At 35.9% G+C, this 19,569-nt stretch overlaps 2 protein-coding genes across 2 annotated transcripts; both read left to right on the forward strand.

Moving 5' to 3' along the window:
* Positions 1-646: 646 nt before the first annotated feature.
* On the forward strand, positions 647-4,092 carry LOC110773677 (DHHC-type zinc finger family protein). The gene is made up of 7 exons (XM_021978197.2): positions 647-1,070; positions 2,173-2,265; positions 2,365-2,466; positions 2,548-2,619; positions 3,050-3,148; positions 3,240-3,335; positions 3,460-4,092. The coding sequence occupies exons 1-7, from the start codon at positions 798-800 to the stop codon at positions 3,553-3,555; spliced, it is 831 nt and encodes a 276-aa protein (XP_021833889.1). The 5' UTR covers positions 647-797; the 3' UTR covers positions 3,556-4,092.
* A 7,152-nt stretch (positions 4,093-11,244) lies between these two features.
* On the forward strand, positions 11,245-19,537 carry LOC110773680 (amino acid transporter AVT1C). Its single transcript, XM_021978199.2, has 13 exons — positions 11,245-11,527; positions 12,369-12,587; positions 13,443-13,771; positions 14,841-15,055; positions 15,348-15,371; positions 16,544-16,724; positions 17,103-17,322; positions 17,533-17,668; positions 18,244-18,263; positions 18,550-18,689; positions 18,891-18,934; positions 19,041-19,103; positions 19,283-19,537. The coding sequence occupies exons 2-13, from the start codon at positions 12,403-12,405 to the stop codon at positions 19,379-19,381; spliced, it is 1,656 nt and encodes a 551-aa protein (XP_021833891.1). The 5' UTR covers positions 11,245-11,527; positions 12,369-12,402; the 3' UTR covers positions 19,382-19,537.
* The last annotated feature ends 32 nt before the right edge of the window (positions 19,538-19,569 follow it).

Below are 19,569 nucleotides of genomic sequence, written 5' to 3' on the forward strand. Positions count from 1 at the left end.
TAAAGAAATCATGGGACTTAAACATTTAAAATGTTTTGATGGTGGGATTGACCTTCTCAAATAGCCTCCTCATTTTAAATTCCTCGCTGTAGCCTCTCTCGTTGCTTTCCACGAGTCGTTCTATAGTGAGGGTGCCATATATGGACCATAGATGTAGACTTTCATATTAGCCACATGATTCATCTGAATAATAATTTCACTTAAATTTAATGAAATGATCATGTGACTAATATGAAGGTCTACATAAGGAGTCCATATATGACATCCTCACTATAAAATTTCGCTGCTTTCCACTCCATTTGTCCATTGTTTTCATGGGCTATGTTAAGGTATGTCCAAAGACAAAGTTACTTTTTGTTGGGCCAAAAGGTAAAGTTTCTTCAATTGTTGTTACTGAAGAAGATGGGTTCATAGATGTCTAAAGATATCCATTTGTTACTTGGGTTTAAGACTGATTTAGGCCCAAATTCTGACATATTTTTTTTTTTTGTCTTTGCCGGCCCAAATTCTGTAAAACTTATATTTTTATTTTTATAGCACTTTATATATTTACTTCAAATAAATAAGTCCTTATTTATTTTTACTTGTGTATTTTTGCCTTTATGAGACCATAATCAACAAAAAAATTATGAAAGCAGGGTGTGATTAAATTATTGGTTACGCCTACACAATAGAAGAGAAACCAAAAAGATAAAAAACAGCGCTGACCTTTTTCTTGGATTTAGAATTCCCGGGAAATAGACTTCCCAGAAAAAAAATTGGGAAACTTCCTGTTCTTCCATTCCTCAGAACCTACGATGAAGTGCGAAAGATTCCTTTCAATTCCAATCTTCATGGTGTTTCTGTTAATGGGTGTTGTGTGTTACGTCACGCTTTTCATCTTCATCGAAGATTGGGTTGGGTTGAAGAGCTCTGCTGGTTCTTTGAACGCTCTGATTTTCATTTCCTTGGCCTCTCTCTGCCTCTTCTCTTTCTTTTCTAGTGTTCTCATTGACCCAGGTTATGTTCCAGCTTCCTATGTCCCTGATATTGAAGACAGTGAGGCATCTGATCAAGAACTCAAGAAAAATGTAAGCTTTTACAGGCATATATTTGGGCGTGGTCTGTTTGGTTGATGAGAAAATTGAGCTAAACGAAAGAAAAAAAGATTGAATTTTTAATTCTAATGCTTTCTGTTTGGCTGGTGATTAGAATATAAGTTTTGACTGGCACATTAATGGGTTGATGAGAATGTTTTCTAATTTTTAATTCTAATGCTTTCTGTTAATAGTTATTGTCACCCCATTGTGTCTTAGATCTGTTTCTTGTGTGATTTATGGAATTTACACCAAAAGGTTTAAGGTAGTGAGAATTTATGAGTTATGTATTTGTTACTGGCTGATATGGCATAAACAAATTAATTAACATACATGCTTAGTGCGTGAGAAAATATGAGAACTGGACCACTGAGTAAATTGCATTGCTTGTTGAAGGAGATCTTTTCATATGCGAGTTAGTACTGTGTTACCTATTTCATTAAAGGTGGATATTTGTTAGTGTAGCAGAGAGTGATAAAAAAATGTTAACAATTAGGTCACTGCTGAGATGAAAGTTTATACAATTACAACCTTAGGAGCATGGACATGGGACATAGGTGACATAAGATACAAGCGAAGGAAAATCTTGACAACAGCTAATGGGGGTTTCATTTTTGGTAATGGCTAGGGACTATGCACTGCATACCGCATAATTATGATTTGAAGCTCTCAAGGGGGAAAAGAGAGGGGAGGAGGGGGGGAAGAGAGAGAAGGGTGAATGTTGTTTTGATGCTATGATTGGAATCGCTGATAACTGTCAGGATTTTGCTTGAGGTTTTACATGCTGCTTGTTTAAGGTTTTAAGTCATAAAGATGAGTCAACATGATCAGGAACTCCCATTTCATGCTCCTCAAAGACCATAATTGCATGAAATTTTTTCTAGAATTATGGATTAAAATGTTGCATTTACAGCTAATTAATGTCTCCCTCATAGTATAAATCTTACAGTCTGTTTAAAAGCATATCACACGTGTTCATTATATCAAGTACTTTATGCGTTAGGATACCCTGTTGTGTATGTAGACACACATTTGTAATACTGATTTCTTCTCCTTGTAGCTAATTTTGAAACTTTGGATTCTTGATTTCTGACAGGGCATATCATCCAGGCGCTGTGACAAGTGTTCTACATACAAACCTCCCAGGGCTCATCATTGCCGGGTCTGCAGAAGGTGTGTTTTAAGGATGGTAGGTTGCATTACATTCTTATTACCATATCATCTTATTCATGATTTTTCTGTACATGGATTAGAGTTTTTATTGCTTTTGTGCCAAAATTGGATGCAGGATCATCACTGTCTATGGATCAATAACTGTGTTGGTTATTGGAACTACAAGGCCTTTTTTATGCTTGTCTTGTATGCAACACTAGGATGCTTGTATTCTACAGTAAGTTTATCTGGTTCTTCCTTTTACATGCTTTGACAATAATTATCCTCATATTCTGACAGAAGCTTTTGACATGTTTAGGTTATGATTATATATTGTGCATCTCATAAGGACTTGGAATACAGTGGAAGTGGTGGCCTCAAGGTTTTTTATGTGAGTTAGTGCTCTCTTTTTTCTCTCTTTTGTGCTGAGGATGTGAGTACATAATCATATATTCTGTTTTTCTTGTTTTGGAGTAATTTCCTAAGTACTCAAGTTAGATCAGGAATCTAGTGAAGCCTCTTCTATTTTGATGGACACTTAAATGAGTTAGAGGCAGAAATAATCCTGTCTACTACAATGTATGTCTTATAGCTCATATTGTAATGGTGTCAAGCATTGGTGGAGTGCGCAAAAATATGGAGAACTGGTTGCTAATAGTCACATAAATGGGTTCTTCTGCATGTTCCTCTTTTTCAGCTGTTGAATACGGGTTTCATATATATATGTATTCATAACTCTCTATTTGGTTCTTGGCTCTCTTTGCAAATTAAACCACTTAAAACCCTTTGTTGCCTCACCAATCATCTTAATGGTTTTTTAGGTTATGTCTGGACTAATGATGGCTTCCTTGAGCGTAATGCTTGGAACTCTTTTGGGCTGGCATGTCTACCTCATCATCCATAATATGACGACTATAGAGGTAAAGTGTGACATATCATAACTGAAAGCGGAACTTTTTATTTATTTTTTGGGAATCATTGATACAGAGCTTGACATGGATCTTTTACCAGTATTATGAAGGAATTCGGGCATCATGGTTGGCTAGGAAATCTGGGCAGAGCTACAGGCATCCATACAATCTTAGTTTCTACAAAAACATTATTTCGGTCTCTCTCTCTCTCTCTTCCCCTCTCTCCCACTATGTGTGCGTATCTTGTATGTTCATATATAAGTTATGTCTGATATATGTTGAAAAGGTTAACATTGCAAGTCATCTGCCTTTTTGATCAGGTCTTGGGTCCAAACATGCTGAAATGGTTATGGCCCACAGCAGTAAGCCATCTAAAAGATGGACTTATCTTCCCTACTCCGCGCGATAATTCATGAGTCTTCTGCCTCTGCTCAAATTCAGATTTGGTGGCCCAAGTCCTTGTTCATCAGCACACAGAGAATGTGAAGCATGTTCACTATAGTCATCTCCTAATCTGAAAAGAAGCTAGCTAAAAAGCAACAGAGGGGAAGAAGCTACATATCTTGTTGATAAACGCAGGGCAGGTTATCAGCTTCATTAGGAGCCTAAGAAAGTGCCAAGACTTGCACAATAGGATATGTTGAAAGCGGGTAGAACGGGCTTCCTTTTTCGCATGCTAGAGATCAACAAGAGTCTTTTTTTGGCAACAGTAGGTTAGATATATGAAGTGTACATCAGATATTTTATACGATAAACGTTTGAGATATTTTACGCCAGAGGACACTGCAACCCACTTGATTAAACCCAGCCCCAAACTGAGGGATATTGGAATAGAAACAGTGTTTGTAACTTCATGTAAGAATAGCATTTTTGTTTACACTCTGGATACTGGATAAAGAGCTTACATTGTGCCATTTTCGCTTAAATGACCAGTAAAATGTTTATTTATACTATTTGTCTCTCCACAAGAAAAAAACTATATTTGTGACGCCGGCTGGTTTTGTTTTAATTCTATTATCAAGAAATAAGGATTGCTTAATGCTACGGTCGGTTGCACGGGTCATTCCTGGCCATTGATATGTTGATGCATGTGGCGCTCACAACTCATCAACGATTAAATTTGTAAGACCCGTGTCCTGGGGAAACAAGAATGGTGAGCAATCCCACATCGCTCGGGGAGGGAAAGGTGAAGTGCTTTAAATGTGTGGGCACTTCTCTTCCCAGCATGAGGCCTTTTGGGACCTCACTGGCTTCGGAGTCATAGGAACTCCGAAGTTAAGCGAGTTGGAGGCTAGAGCAATCCCAGGATGGGTGACCCATTGGGAAGTTGCTCGTGAGCTCCCAGAAACAAAACCGTGAGGGCAGAGAGGGGGGCCCAAAGCGGACAATATCGTACTAGGGGAGTCGGGTCGTGATAAAATTTCTTCCACACATGCTTGCCTAGCTAATTCTAGCTAAATCCTCGCTTTAAAACTTCAACTCAACTCAATTGTAAATGATGATATTTAAAAAGTGATAAAGGCAAAGAATAGAACAGGAAAATAAAACCTAAAAGATTTGATGTAACATTAATGATCATATGTGTAGGGAGAGAGAGACTATTGAGAAAATTGCAGGCACTAGGAATCATGAACGCGAAGAAAAGAGAAATAGAATAATTGAGGTGTTAGCAACTTGTTGAAGTGACTAAGATGGAAACAAAATGGATAATTCCAAATTTGCTGGAAGATGAAAGCACACAATGATGCAGATGCAGAACAGTGTGGATGGCCCCTCATCCATTGAAACCAATTCTTCTTTTCTGATTAAGCACAACCTGATAAAACCCATATATCATCACTTCCAATATATCATTATCCATATATATTTATATATATAAATAATTGCTGGTGCTTTCACTTTCTGGTGTCTGTTATTATGATTTTGATTTGGTACCAAATCTCTGGTGTTTATACTTTAGAGACCAAACACTTGGTTTTTTATCTTCTCTTTACTAATTTTTCATTAAACAAATACTTGTGATTTACACGTGGACTGCCTGCTTTGGTGGAGAAAAAAATATGTTGTTGCAAATCAAATCCTGGATAAGTGTGTTCCACCTTTTTCTCACTTAAAATGCTCTTTACGAAGAATTTAACGTTAAAAAAAGAAAGTTGAAGTTGAATGTGCAGCACATCCTCAAAGCTGGGATGGTGCAGAATGACGTTTCTGGTGATCTTCTTAACAATAATATTAAAACTTTGTTAGGCTTCTTGGCATTAACATACATCATGGATCAAAGCCAATTGGTGAAGATTCTAGTGACTTTTTGGGTCCCAATAAGCTAGGAGCAAAGTGCCATATTGTGTGGCATACGGATTTAGGACAGCAGTTCTTATTTCCTGAGTCTTTGGGGATTGATTCATATGAGTAAAGGAGTCAAGGCAGCAAGTGCCAGGAAGATCAGTGGTGGGCTGGAAAGAAGAAATGAATCTCATTTGTGCACATCCCAAAGCCCATATACAGTAATTTTTGTCTAACACTTTAAATTTTATTTTTAAATCACAGTTTGACGAGTGTATAATTATTATTATTCATTTTTTGGTATTTTTAGTGAGTTGTTTATATATATGCGTTAAACTGTGATTTGTAAGTAAGATTGCTAGAGCCAAACAATATTCATGGATTTTGTATTATTTAAGAATAATAATGTATCACTTGTTTGCACAATTTTGGGTGAGAAAATAATCCGAACTTCTCAATCTTATAAACTCAACAAAATTTAGAAGGAACCAAAATATTCATAAGCTCAATGTTAGAATATATTCTAGATTTGATTCTCCCTCCTCTGAAGATAAAAAAAATACATATACATAGAAAGAAAATTATAAAATCCCTACCAGGCCATATTAATTACAACACTGACTCATTGGGTTGTTGGAAACATGGTACGGTATATTCTTGGCATATACAAATCAGCAAGACCAAGATTTCTGCTGCATGAACTTTCCTATCCTGTCTTTAGATTGCATCCAAATTAAATCCAAAAACTTGGATGGGAATTGGGAACATTGCATGATCCAACCAGCAAGGTTTTTCTTGATTTTGCTCCCAAAAACAGGTTTTTCTTGATTATTTTGGCTGGCCTTGGATCAATAAACCAGTCAGATCTCTTCACAGCAAACCCAAATTCCAGAATTGGTAATTAAGAGAAATAGACAAAACCTAGAGACCATATTCTATGGTTTAAAAAACTTGAATAAAAAAAATGGTTGTTGTTGGGATGTGACAGTGTAAATCTAAATAATGCATGGTGTTCGATAGGTTTATGTTGTACAAACAAAATAGCTGCATATGCAATTTGGAGTTTTATATTATATATATATATATATATATATATATGATAAAGCCTGTCAATATCGTGCATCCTGACGTGGTTTGATAACTATGCTACCCATCTGCCAGTTGCATTATATTGAGGGGAAGCAGCTAGAGGGAGATTGATACATACAGATGCTGCGAGATATTTGAACTTAAAACTTCTTTCAATAAAATAAATTGAGTGTCATTAGACTAAATGATCATGTGTCGAGTGAGGTGTTTTATTCCTTCATCTTTAAGGTGAAAAAAAATTATATAGAGATATTATGCTAACTTGATCGGACTGGATATATATCTAACTCATGATCAGAAGGAATTCGAGCTAATCTCCAGCTTACTCAATCCAACCAAAATCGAAGTTGAGTCTCAGAAAACATCTATATTATTATCATAATCTTATTTACTTGACCACAGATAGGGACAAACACATAAAGAAATACGCATAATTGGCACCCAACACGACTCTCATGTTACATGTGGCTTTTTTTTGGGCTAAAGATAATTTATTTTAGCATTAAGAAATATGATATATTAGACAGCCGCATAACACCGTCCTTAATTCACGCATGAAAATCGAAAGATACAAGCGCATTCTAGCAAGAAAATGAAAAACTTTGTATTGGCTAACAACCAAATTCAGATATTTCTATATGGTTCTATATTTGGTTTATTTTTTTAAGGACAGTCATATTAAGAGAGACGATAATATACTAAATTCACACACATTACACGGATGTTAGGACTTGAACTCTAAACCACTATACTAGTGAGTCATTTGCCTAAATTTGGTCATTAATATATTAGCAATTAATGCTCAACAAACAATGAGAATTCATTATCAATTGAATTATTACTATTGATTAGTGACACTAAACAAATTAGAAAATATGGTGAAAAAATAAAAAACCAACCCTCCAAAATCGCTCTCAATGGACAGCGATGCACCCAACAGGCTTGGTCAACTTTCTTATAATATTATATCTGGAAATTTAATTTTCGTAATAGAATGAAAAGTTCCAATAATGCATGATTGAGATATTTCATGATTTAGTGATGTTAATATTTATCATGGACAGACAGATCTTATCCATACCATGTTAATATGATATGATATGTACCAAGATGCCTCTTCATTCTTTCTCGTCATGTCTCTTTTTTTTTCCAAGACGAAAACTAAAATTACAAAGAGGATCCTCTATGGATCCCTAAAGACGTTTATCGAACTTAATTTTACAAACGACATTAAAAGGAAAACTAGTAAACCAAATATGCACCCGAGCAAATACTTATGTCCAACATTTGCCAAAGCATCACCATTGCTCATTTTACTTTTCATGAAACTTTTCCTTTTTTTTTCTTTCATTTTCTATGATCGATCGGGATTTTTTGTTTTTGGATAAAAATAAATTTATGTTGTAATTAGGTTTAGGGAGACTCATGGCACATAATTGTGGGTTACGTAACTGTCATGAATAGGCTGCCTATGCAACTAGACGACCAAGTTGTAATATATCCATAAAATTGCAACATGGATTTTTGTCATCATCTTAAAGGGTAGATCTTGTCTGGTCTATTCTATTTGTTACACCAAGGAAATTGTTCATGCCACCTCAAAACCTAATTATTTAATTTGGTGTCAAATCACATCTAGAAGCAAACCTAGATCCATGTGGATGAGTTATATACTTAACCCTAAACCTAATCCATACAGTCCTTGCTCACATCTTTGTACCGATGTAATGTATCATTTTATTCGACATTGTCAATAAATATAAAGAAATTTTTTATTAAACAAAATTTTTTGAAAAAATGATGCTATTACAGAAAAAAAAAAAAAAAGACTTGATGCCTTTCTATTAAACAAAATAAATAAATGAGGCCACAATATGTAAACAATAATATGATAAACTTGGACTGCCACTTTGAACTGGTACATTACATAATCCTCAATCTCATTCTTATTACTTAAATAAAAACTATTTAGGAACATCATTTCTTTTAAGAAAACACATAGAACATATTTTCTAATTTTCTAATTTTTTTAAACATAAAAAAAAGGGAACTGGGCAGACAGATTCTGAATATATCAGTCCTCTCCTCCCTCTTCAGCCTAATTGGTTAGGAAGTTTATTTTCCCAATGAGGTTCTGGGTTTAAATGTGGCATATAGCCATATGTAAACATGTAATTAAGTTAGGAAGAAAACAAAGACTATTCAAAATCTGGGGATATTTCATAAGAAGCATTTTTGTAAACTTAAAATTCCATATGCTCCTACATATTCAATTAGAAGTAAATGCCTTTTGAGAAATGGTTTAAATGCCAACAAGATCTAGCCCAATGAAAAATGGCATTGACTTGCAGATTAGTGGTCTTAGATTCAAACACCCATGATACCGTGGTAGTGTGTGTGTAAAAATCCTCATCTCCGGTAATTTAGACTAAGAGAAAGTTTAAAAATCTTCATCAAATGCAACAAACCAACCATACCAACATGTAGATCAGAGTGAGGAAAAAAAAGTTTGATACCTAGGTCTACCCCAAAAAGTGGCTGGAAATGGTGAAAAACAGCCTGTCCCAATGTCCCATCAAGGACGAATCTAGGCACCAGTGCTAAATTTGGAGATGAAAAAAATTAATGTTAATTTTATAAGTCAAACCCAAGTTAATTAAAAATAGTCCACTCCCCTTTGTTGAAATTAGCCTATCACAACTATAAGATTTCATCTCTTAAGGCACCCACACACATCAAACATCATGTTTTTCTATTACCCATCCATGTAAGCTATAACTTTATATTTGAACTTGAGAGCTTAGAAGTAGGTCTCTTCCTCTTTAAAATTGTATCAACCGATATCCAATGCGTTCTTTAATATTAGTAATTACTTTTTGTTTAATTTCTAATTTCAATTGTTATTGTTAGCTTTTTATGATTTAGAGTTTGTGTGTTAAATTTTGGGGATTTTTTCTTATGCAATTTGCTAGGATTTTATTGATGACTCGTCATTTTTCTAATTTAATATATTCATTATTTGATCTCTGCTTTTATATAGCCTAGTTGCCTCTTGGTTTTGTTGAATGCTTGCAGCTTATGATTGCACAATTGTAGATCTATATGACTGCACTCCCTATGTCTATATGTACTCCCATAGCATTTACAAATTGTTAATTGAAGAATAGTTGCTACCACTCATTTTCTTTGCATATAAAAAAAAAACCTAAAGCCTATAGCCAATTAACCATGTAAATCTGTTTTTAAAAAGAAAAAAAAAAGGTAATATAATGGATCTCCCATTAAAAAAAAATTAGTCCACCCCTATAAAATTTCTTGGGTCCACCCTTTTGTCCCATAAGGGCTCGTTTGGTAGACTAAATATTGGGACTGTCTTGGACTGGATTGGCTTGGCATAAGCTGGATAAGACTTGTACTATGTTTGGTGCACGATTGGACTAGGACTAAATTTTTTAACTTTTTTATTTTTAATTAAAAAAAAAAAGGCAAGTGGATTTATTTGTTTTGTTTTTTTAACTTCTCTTCTTTCTTTCTCTGTTGTTTTATCTTCTTCCAACCTGCGACTTCTTCAACTTCTTCTTCTCCCTCCTCTCTCCTTCTGCTCTTCTTCTCAATCTATCTCTCTGCTTCTTAATTCAAAATTTTATACTCTCTCAATTTCCTATTTCACTATTTCTCTCTTCACCCTCCTCTCTCTTCAATAGCCACATGCCCAAACCCCACAATCTAAATTTGGGAATTTGATTCTTTGAGGAAACTTCTGCCTGGGTGGGTTTTTTGATGATGAATTGCTTGATGGTTAGCTATTGTTTTGTGAGGTTCTTCTCCTAATTTCATAAAAAGAAAAAGCGATTTGAATTAATTAATTTATTTCCTCCATTTGGGTTTTGTAGCAGAGAGAGAGAGAGAGAGAGAGAGAGAGAGCGCGCAGCTGACATGGATGAGGGTTGGAGGCCATGGCTGTGACGAGGTGTGTGCTTAGGTGGGAGGTGATGGCTGTGACAAGGTGTGTGGTGGGGTGAGAACTGATGGAAGAGATGAAGCATGAAGGCGTGGAGAAGGGAGGAAGTCGCGAGCGATGAGGAGGGGATTAGTTTGTCCCCACTTCACACACGGGTCTCACTAAGCCCAGTTAAGGAGGTGTTTTTGGTGGGCCCCAGATTATTAATCCCATTTAAAACTAGAACCATATGACAACAAATATGGGATAATTTTTTATCCAAGCCAGTCCAAGTTAGGGAGGCATACCAAACAAGCCCTAAATGTTTTTCCTGGTCCCCCAAAAAAAAAACAGCCTTCTTAGAAAAAGTGCAATTATAACTCAAATGTACACTTTCACTTATTTATTTTAAATCTTAAAAGGAAAATATATTCTGTCATTTGAAAACGCTTTTACAGTGCCAAGCAATCCCAAATGCACTCCAACAACACCAGCGCAGGAGTAGATTACCAGCTTCCCTTTGGTCACTTATTAACCGACTTATAATTACCTGGAATCCCTCAAATAATTAGCTAAAAACCACTCAAATAATTAGCTAAAATCACGCAAAATTTTTTTAAGAAGAAAGAAACCCAGACCCACTTGAATTCCAAAAGGCAATCAATTATAGGAGCTGACACGAACCAGGGAGTTCTACAAACCAAAATAAATGTATAAAAAAAAGAAAAAAGAAAAAAGAGCAAAACACTTGCAAGTTCACGTTCACAGAACCACAACCATACCATACTGACTGAGAGAGACAGACATCTCTCTCTCTCTCTCTCTCTCTCTCTCTCCATATATATATTAGTTGTGCAGACGGTAAACGTACAGCAATATCTTCTCTCACTCTGTTTTCCTCTGCCTCTGTTTCTCGTTGTTTCTGGTGCTTTTCTGAAAAAGAAAAAGCCGGAGTCTTTTTCAAATTTTCTGCCTACCACTCTCGGGTTTCAACAGATTCTTGAATCCCAGAAAAAATCAATCTCCTTTTCGATTCGCGGGAAACAGAAGCAAGGAAAATCCAAAGAACAAAAAAGGTTTACTTTTCCTTACTTCTTTAGTTTTTTTTTTGTTGCTCTGAAGCTCCTGTAATAGCATGACACTTCTCGCCTTTAGAGATCTCCTCTGAATTGTACCAGAAGACTTTATACATACTATGTCGCATCCCTTGTTTGGTTTCCGAGAAAACCGAGGAAAAACAAAAGAAAATCTCCGATCACATATCCTGATATCCGCTTTGCTAGTTCTTTGTTTTTCTTAAATTTTTATTACAGAATCCGGGCTTAGCTGAATTGGGTTTATTGTTTTGCTTAGGATAATGCATGACTCAGTGGTTTCAGACCTTAAGTCAGCTTTGTCTTTTCCTTTATTTTCTCGGAAACCAAACAGAGTGTAGCATGTAACATGCAGGGAGGGTCCTTTTGAAAACTTCAAACTTCAGCCAGCTAGAATTTCTGCTAAATCCGTGTACCATTATGTCTCTACCAATCTGAGTGTATTCTTTTACTAAACGATTTTTAGTTTTCTCTCTATGGTATGCAATTTTCATGTTTTATTTTTTTTGCTCTTCTTTGTTATGATTTACATTTTTGCTGGCTGTTACTGTCATGTCATATAAGCTTATTTAGCTGGCAATATAATTTTTTTTTTATTTTTTGGCTACATTCAGACGTTCTGTTAATTCCAAACAAAGAAACTATTATTATCTCTACCTTCTTAGTATCAAACAAAAAAGAAAAATGTGTCCCAAGCCTAACTTTGTTCTCATCCGATTCATATTTTTTCACTGTTTTCCCAAGTGGGCCAATTGCAATTTGCAAACCCTTTAGCCTGATCAAGATTTTCATTGGTTTCTTGGTGTTTTGGGAGTTTCTGCAGAAGGTAATTAGCGGAGGAAGATTTGAAGAAGAAGATGAATAACTCAGTCTCGGATCGCAGTTTTTACATTGAGAGTGAAGATGAAGAAGATGAGGAAAAGGAATTCAGCAAAAGCATAGAAGATGGAGGAAACGACTCTGATTCTTCTGAATCTTTTACTGAAAATCAGCAGCAGAATATTCCCAGTTCTTACAACACCCAATGGCCTCAAAGTTACAGGTTCTCTCTCTCTCTCTCTCTGTGTCTCTCCCCCCTTCTCCTCCTCTCTTCCCCGGTCTCTTCTTTTCCTCTGTCTTTCTCTGTTAGGCTGCATGAAATTCTCAGCTGGTTGTATAATTTTCCATGATTCTTTCTTGTCCAGTTAGCAGTTTTACCGCAGAAATATGTAGTAAAGGAAAATTTACTACTTTGATATGTAAAATTTTGTGGGAGAGTAGTGACAACATGGTTTCTGCTGGAGAAAATGAATGGTAAAATTTGTTGGATTTGGTGATAAAATCTTACTTACTGAGAATAGAACTCAAAACGTGTTACTATTGCAGTGGTGATTTACAGTCAACTAAAATAATCTCCTAGAAATTCTATACAAAGTAAAAGAAATCAGTTCCAATATTGAAGTAAAGTCGGCCAAAATTTCAGTTGGGTCAACGTCAATATTTGGCTGCTTTTAACATTTTGGATTGTTTAGGCCAAAAGAATAAAACTTTAATTTGGGATCATTAGGCGGTAACGTAGGATGAAAAAGTAGTTTTGCTTTGTTGCTCTTTGAATCCTTCTTTTTAACTTGCTGGAAAAAGGGAGTGATTGATATGGCTAATGGCTCTATCAAAGGTCTCCACAGAAGTATAGGGTGGCTTTAGGCTTGTACTTCTGCTACAATGACTTGCTCTTTAATCTTTTTACTTGTCTTTTTCGGCTCCATCAAATGTCTCTAGAGAAGTTTACACTTGATCAGTCAAATGAATGAAATAACTGATAAAAAAACTGACTGATTTGTTCTGTTATTCTGGTGATGTATTTTTTTTCAATTTTAGTTCCAAATTAGTACTTACTGTTTGTAATTTACTGTTTCAGGCAATCCATTGATCTGTATAGTAGTGTACCATCCCCTAGTATTGGGTTTCTGGGCACTCCTTCATTGTCAAGATTAGGAAGTTCATTTCTTTCCTCATCACTGACAAGAAGGCACACTCCCGAAACATTACCTTTCTTGACGAAACCCTCGGTACCGATAGTTGCGGATGAGCAGCAACAACAGCAACAGAGACGTAGTTCTCATTCTCTTCTTCCTCCTATTCATTCAAGGAGGTCTTCTATTAGAAAAGATGATAAACCATCCAGGGTTTCTCATGAACATCATCCTATTTCTCGCCACAGCTCATTCACACAAGCTGTGATTAATGGTAAGTATGGGCAAAGCACATGCTATTTAATTTATTCCTGTCATTTATGTTTTGTACACACATATTTGTTCATGCATATCCGTTCACCCTCATCTGCAGATTATGCCAGAAAGAATTGTGCTCTGTAGCACTGTTTAAGTCTAGAATTATTTCTCAGTCATCAATTAAATCTCTTTAACAATGCATCAAATTCAAGTAATTTCTGGTGTTAAGCACTCCGAAGAGTGCTTATGTCTATGACATGAACACCCGTAGTCATGATTAGCTGAGTTAACTACATTTGGATTCTGATCTGCCTAGTAATTTCATACATATTATGATAAATAGTTACTGTGCCCTAGGATGTCCAATACATAATGAGATGATACTTTTTATGTGTTCTAAATGCAAATCCAATGAAATTATTCCAAGCAAAGGAAACCCAAATCCTGCAACTACAGACAGTTAGAGCTTCATCATGTGTCAGCAAAAAAGTTGCAGGGACCACATAGTCCAATATGATGGTTCTATCCTTTCAATTAAAATCAGTTTGTTGCCCTTCACATGTCTCAAGATAAAGTAGAAGCTGTCTGTTCAAAACATTCTCCACTTACCCACCAAAATTCTCTTTCTACACTGCAATTTTGAGCTTGTTCTGATGCTAACATGCATATACATGACATGTTTGCAGATGCATCTTAATTTAGTATTTCAAAATCTGACCATGTTTTAGTTATTTCTTCATATCTTTGAATATTATAGAATTTGTCTGTAGATCACCACATTGCTTTGTCCTTACCCTATTGTTATCTTCATTTATGAGCTTTCAAACAAGCAAGACTCTGTTTATTTCACATGAGTTGATGAGGTGGCTTACCCCCGATTGCACATGCTGCACATGAAAAGATCTACTAAATAAGTACTAAAACTGTATTGGTACCAATTAACTTGTTTGGCTTGGCTTGTGTAGCTTTCAATGCAGATTTACAATTTGGATCCTTTTTTTTAACTTTGACTATGAACAAATTATATTTTTTCTAACATAATTCCGAGCTTGATCAGTGTCCACTCACCATTTCCTGTGATTCAGGAATCAATGTTCTTTGTGGGGTTGGAATCCTTTCCACACCATATGCAATCAAAGAAGGAGGATGGGTTGGGCTCTCGATTTTGCTTATATTTGCAGTGCTTTCCTTCTACACTGGATTGCTCCTGCGTCGCTGCTTGGATAGTCAGCCTGGCCTTGAAACTTACCCGGACATTGGCCAAGCTGCATTTGGTACGGGAGGACGAATCGCCATCTCGGTAAGCTTACCACATTTATATATTACTTAAAATTCTCCTTAGGTAGTTTGTATACAGAGTCATACTATTCGTACCATGTACCACATCTTTAATCTTTAATAGAGATGAGATTCATATGTATAAATGAATCCCATCTTCTTTTGTCATGTTTGAGATGTGGTTGTATAAAATTTCATCAGTGTTGCTATTTCTGCCGTTTTAACAACAAATAAAGTTAAAACGTCTATTAGAGAGTTCAGTTGAATGGCTGCTTTTTATGTCGTTGTAGTGATTTGTTTTTTTGTGGGTGCAGATAATACTGTACGTGGAATTATATGTAAGTACCAGCTGGCTTCACTGAGTGAGTATTTTACTTTATTTGTGCTTCACCTATATCTATGGTTTGAAATGGAACACATGGATGGGTGGGATGAAAAAAAAACAAAGGAAGTCGGGCTCCAGTGGGCCCACCCTTATATTCTTGGGTCCCACATCTGGATCTGATTGATTGAGTTGAGCCTATAACATGGGTCCTCATTTTTGGATCTTATTGGTCACTTGTTCTTGAAGTGACCATGTGGTTCTTGTCTTGGTGCTCATTTACCACAATTTCCCATTTGAATACAACAAGCTGTACCTGGTTGGCTGATTGTTCAGTTCTCATTTGATCTAAAAATCCCAGTTTCCTTGAAAATTATTTTTCTTCCAATGTTCCTGAAAAGAAAAAGCTTGATGGGTTCTTTTGGTATTTTCTTTAAACTTTTTTCTGCTTCTCTTTAGGATGATGAGCATTTTTCAATGCATGAGATGATTGGAGTTCCTTAAATCATGCCAACACTAATCATTTTCAGCATGAATGACTGTTAGGACATCACATGAGACACACTGATGTATTTTTCTGATCTCTTGAGTGCAGCATCTAATTTAAATTGCACTCAAGGTTGCCTTGAAATCCATATCCGAAGGAGGTTCTTCGCTTTTTAGGGAACTTTAGACTTTGCCAATTAGAAATTGGTATGCAGATAATGACCAAACTGGCTATTGCTGGACAAAATTATGGATTTTCTTTTGTTAGTAGAACCAAGCTTAAATGGTTGTTTAGCCAATGACGCACTTATCCAAATGAAGGGGTTGTTTTGTATCATATATCCATCATCAACATTGTCATGCTGCTCTGAGGCAATGCATCAGTAATACTCATCATTTAAATGCTTGCACTTGTAAGGATTGATCATGCACCTCTGTTAGAGCCATTAATATCACAGCCTTTGCCAGAAGACTTATGCAGCATGGAATTGCATGATCTCAAATTAGGAGACCTGACAGGAAGAACATCCCATAATTTTTGCTGCAATTGCCATACACCTGCAACAGCGTTTCGTTTTATAGTTAGAAAAACTTATAGCTTAGATCATGTTGATCTTTAACCTTACTTGACATTTTGAGTATTTTTGCTTAATAATTTTAAAGCACATAAATCACCTATTTTAAGTTTTCCTCTATTTGCAGGCTTGCTGCATAGAATATATAATTTTGGAGAGTGATAACTTGTCTTCACTATTTCCAAATGCGCACCTAAGTTTGGGCGGATACATGCTAGATTCTCACATTTTATTTGCGATTTTGACCTCCCTTGCTGTTCTTCCTACCGTATGGCTTCGAGACCTCAGTGTTCTTAGCTACATCTCAGGTGAGTTTGGCAATTTGAATATAATCTATGCGTTCTATACATCTAAACATTCTGTGAAATGAATTTGCTTTGTCAAGCAATATTTTGATTATGAATAGGAATATCTAGACTAGTTGGCCAGACCGGCGGCGTCGAAGGTTCAAGTTTGTTGTCTATGAACCAAGAAAAAGAGTCTGTTATTCGAAATTGAAGTTCTATTTGGGGCCAAAAATAGTTGAAGCTTTGGTGGCTGACAATCACATTTAGATAGTGAATTTGCTTTACCAGTCTTTTTCCTCTCTTGAACCTTCTGTAATCTCTTGGACTGCAGTAAGACTGTTAACCAAATGCATGCTGTTCTCTTGACAAATTTTTACATTTTACTTGTTTTACTTCCAGCTGGTGGAGTTATTGCATCGATCGTGGTGGTCCTTTGCTTGTTTTGGGTTGGTCTAGTTGATGGAGTTGGCTTTGAGAACAAAGGAACACCACTGAACCTTTCAACTCTTCCTGTTGCAATGGGTCTCTATGGCTACTGCTACTCAGGACATGCTGTTTTCCCAAACATTTATACTTCACTGGCAAAACCAAACCAATACCCTGCAATCCTCTTAACATGGTAAACTAAAGATGCTCAACTATATTTCTATTTAATTTAATAATTTATTTCATCAGAATCTAGCCTTAGTTTTTTCACACTCGTACTGCTGTCTACCTTTTTGTGTGAAATTTCAAAATTCCCTTTACGTCATACAGGAACTGCAATTATTTGTGAGCGAATGCAACTTGTTATACTTCATTTATTTACTTAATTGTTTTTTCCGTGTAGCTTTGTGATTTGCACTATTTTGTACGGTGGAGTTGCTGTCATGGGGTACACAATGTTTGGGGAATCAACAGCGTCACAGTTCACTCTCAACATGCCTCACGATTTGGTTGCCTCCAAGATTGCTCTGTGGACTACGGTATGCTCATGAATTTTTTTTATTATGGATGTTCTGTTGATGTTTTTGACTTTATTATTTGCACAATTATCAAGCGGGGAATCATGCTATTTTCCTGATGTGTTTTGCACAACTATCAACCAGAAAATCAACTCTTTATCCCCTCCGCCTTCGGAAAACCATGCAATTATCAAGCTGGTCCAGGCAGTTGTTGATAGATATAGATTTGTTGTTTCCCTTGTCCATTGGAGGTAAAGAAAACTGGGATTTGATTTCAGGTTTTAGGCTGTCGAGAGATTTTACCATTTGGCTAGTTGGCTAGTTCATTGATGTATCCTGTAGGGATGGTTTATCCAACTTTTTAGCACCATTTGATTTAGGCTTAAATCAATAGATTATAGAAGGAACAAAAAATCTAGGGATGGCCTTAGGCTGCCTATAGTTCTCTTCAGCAGGTCCATTTTATGCCTATTGTTTTACCTTAGGCACCTCAAACATTAACTTTATGTTCTTTCTCCATGTTGTGAACCTTTCCTTCTATACTTAGAATTAAAACTGGTGGCTAATACTATTATCGGGTATTTGTTCTTTTGCAGGTAGTCAACCCATTTACCAAATATCCTTTCTTGCAAATTATGCAGATAATGAATGCCATCTGATATACCAGCACACACGCATCACACAAACACACACACCCATGCACAATTCATGCAGTCTAGAAGGTATTTTGTGCCTTGGACAAACATCAGAAAGAAACAGTAACTCAACTCTCTAAAGCATAATGAACTTGAAGAATCATTTTTGTTTCTTTTGTGCCTATGTTGCTCAACGTCAATGCACACACACACGCAAAAGATAAAAATCGGAAATGACTAGATATGTTTCTCCTTAATTAGAACCACATATGCATTAACTATATCTCCCGTCGCAATGAGTCTGGAGGAGCTGGTTCCATCAAACAAGTCCCATATATACTCAATCTTAATTAGAACGGCACTGGTTGTCTCTACCCTGGTAGTCGGTCTCTGCATCCCCTTCTTTGGTAAGTCTCCCTTGAACTTTCTTTATTTATCATTTCCGTTTTGTTGCCATGGAATTCCTATACCTTTTGTCTCTTGGTAACCACATGTGCCACAGAGAAAAAGAGAACATACATTAGATAGACAGGAACAGCAGCACCTCACTTGGCATGCTACATTCACCATTACCATACTGTTACAACTTCAATTTTAACTTATCGCAGGTCTGGTGATGTCGTTCATCGGATCTTTATTCACAATGCTTGTAGTAAGTTTTCCTTTGTATTTGATTACAAGAAATATATTTTCAAATTTCAAATATCATTCTATGAGTTAAGTTATACTTCTATATTAACAAAATATAATATTTGCAGACCTTGATACTTCCTTGTGCTTGTTATCTGAGTATCCTGAGAGGGCGAGTAACTCGGCTTCAGGTATGTCTGTTTCATACGCTTGTTAACATTGGTTTAGAAAAATAGGCGAACAAGAAACACAATCACATTGTTACATAGAAAAATGCTTTCATATAATTTCAATGTTGATCAAAGAATGTGAATTCCAAACCAACTCGTTAACATTTTAATCTGCTGTTTTTTTTTTCTGTGATTGCCAGGCAACGCTTTGTATTATAATCATTATAGTAGGTGTTGTGTCGTCTTCCTTTGGAACGTATTCGGCGGTTTCGAACATTATTCAGAGCTTGATTCACTGAAGTTTTTGGGACATTTTCTTGGAACAGTGAGAGAGAACATGATTATTAATGTATTGTGGATCCTTAGAGAGTATATATAATCTCTTGGTGTTCATTTCCAATTTTGAGCCATCTTTGAATTTGTTGTATCCTGCAATAAATCCTGTCTTGTTTCCATTATTATTTGCAGTAATATTACATTTTTTTTA

This window comes from Prunus avium, chromosome 2 (assembly GCF_965620075.1).
Source record: "Prunus avium chromosome 2, drPruAviu1.hap1.1, whole genome shotgun sequence".
Lineage (NCBI taxonomy): Eukaryota > Viridiplantae > Streptophyta > Magnoliopsida > Rosales > Rosaceae > Prunus > Prunus avium.

Bases quoted from the DNA above. Each gene is read 5' to 3' on its own strand.
- LOC110773680 (XM_021978199.2), top strand. From the start codon at position 12,403: ATGAATAACTCAGTCTCGGATCGCAGTTTTTACATTGAGAGTGAAGAT. The intron at 15,056-15,347 runs GTAAGCTTACCA...TTGTGGGTGCAG, and splicing joins GAGGACGAATCGCCATCTCG to ATAATACTGTACGTGGAATT. The intron at 19,104-19,282 runs GTATGTCTGTTT...TGTGATTGCCAG, and splicing joins GGCGAGTAACTCGGCTTCAG to GCAACGCTTTGTATTATAAT.
- LOC110773677 (XM_021978197.2), top strand. From the start codon at position 798: ATGAAGTGCGAAAGATTCCTTTCAATTCCAATCTTCATGGTGTTTCTG. The intron at 2,467-2,547 runs GTAAGTTTATCT...TGACATGTTTAG, and splicing joins TAGGATGCTTGTATTCTACA to GTTATGATTATATATTGTGC. The intron at 2,620-3,049 runs GTGAGTTAGTGC...ATGGTTTTTTAG, and splicing joins GTGGCCTCAAGGTTTTTTAT to GTTATGTCTGGACTAATGAT.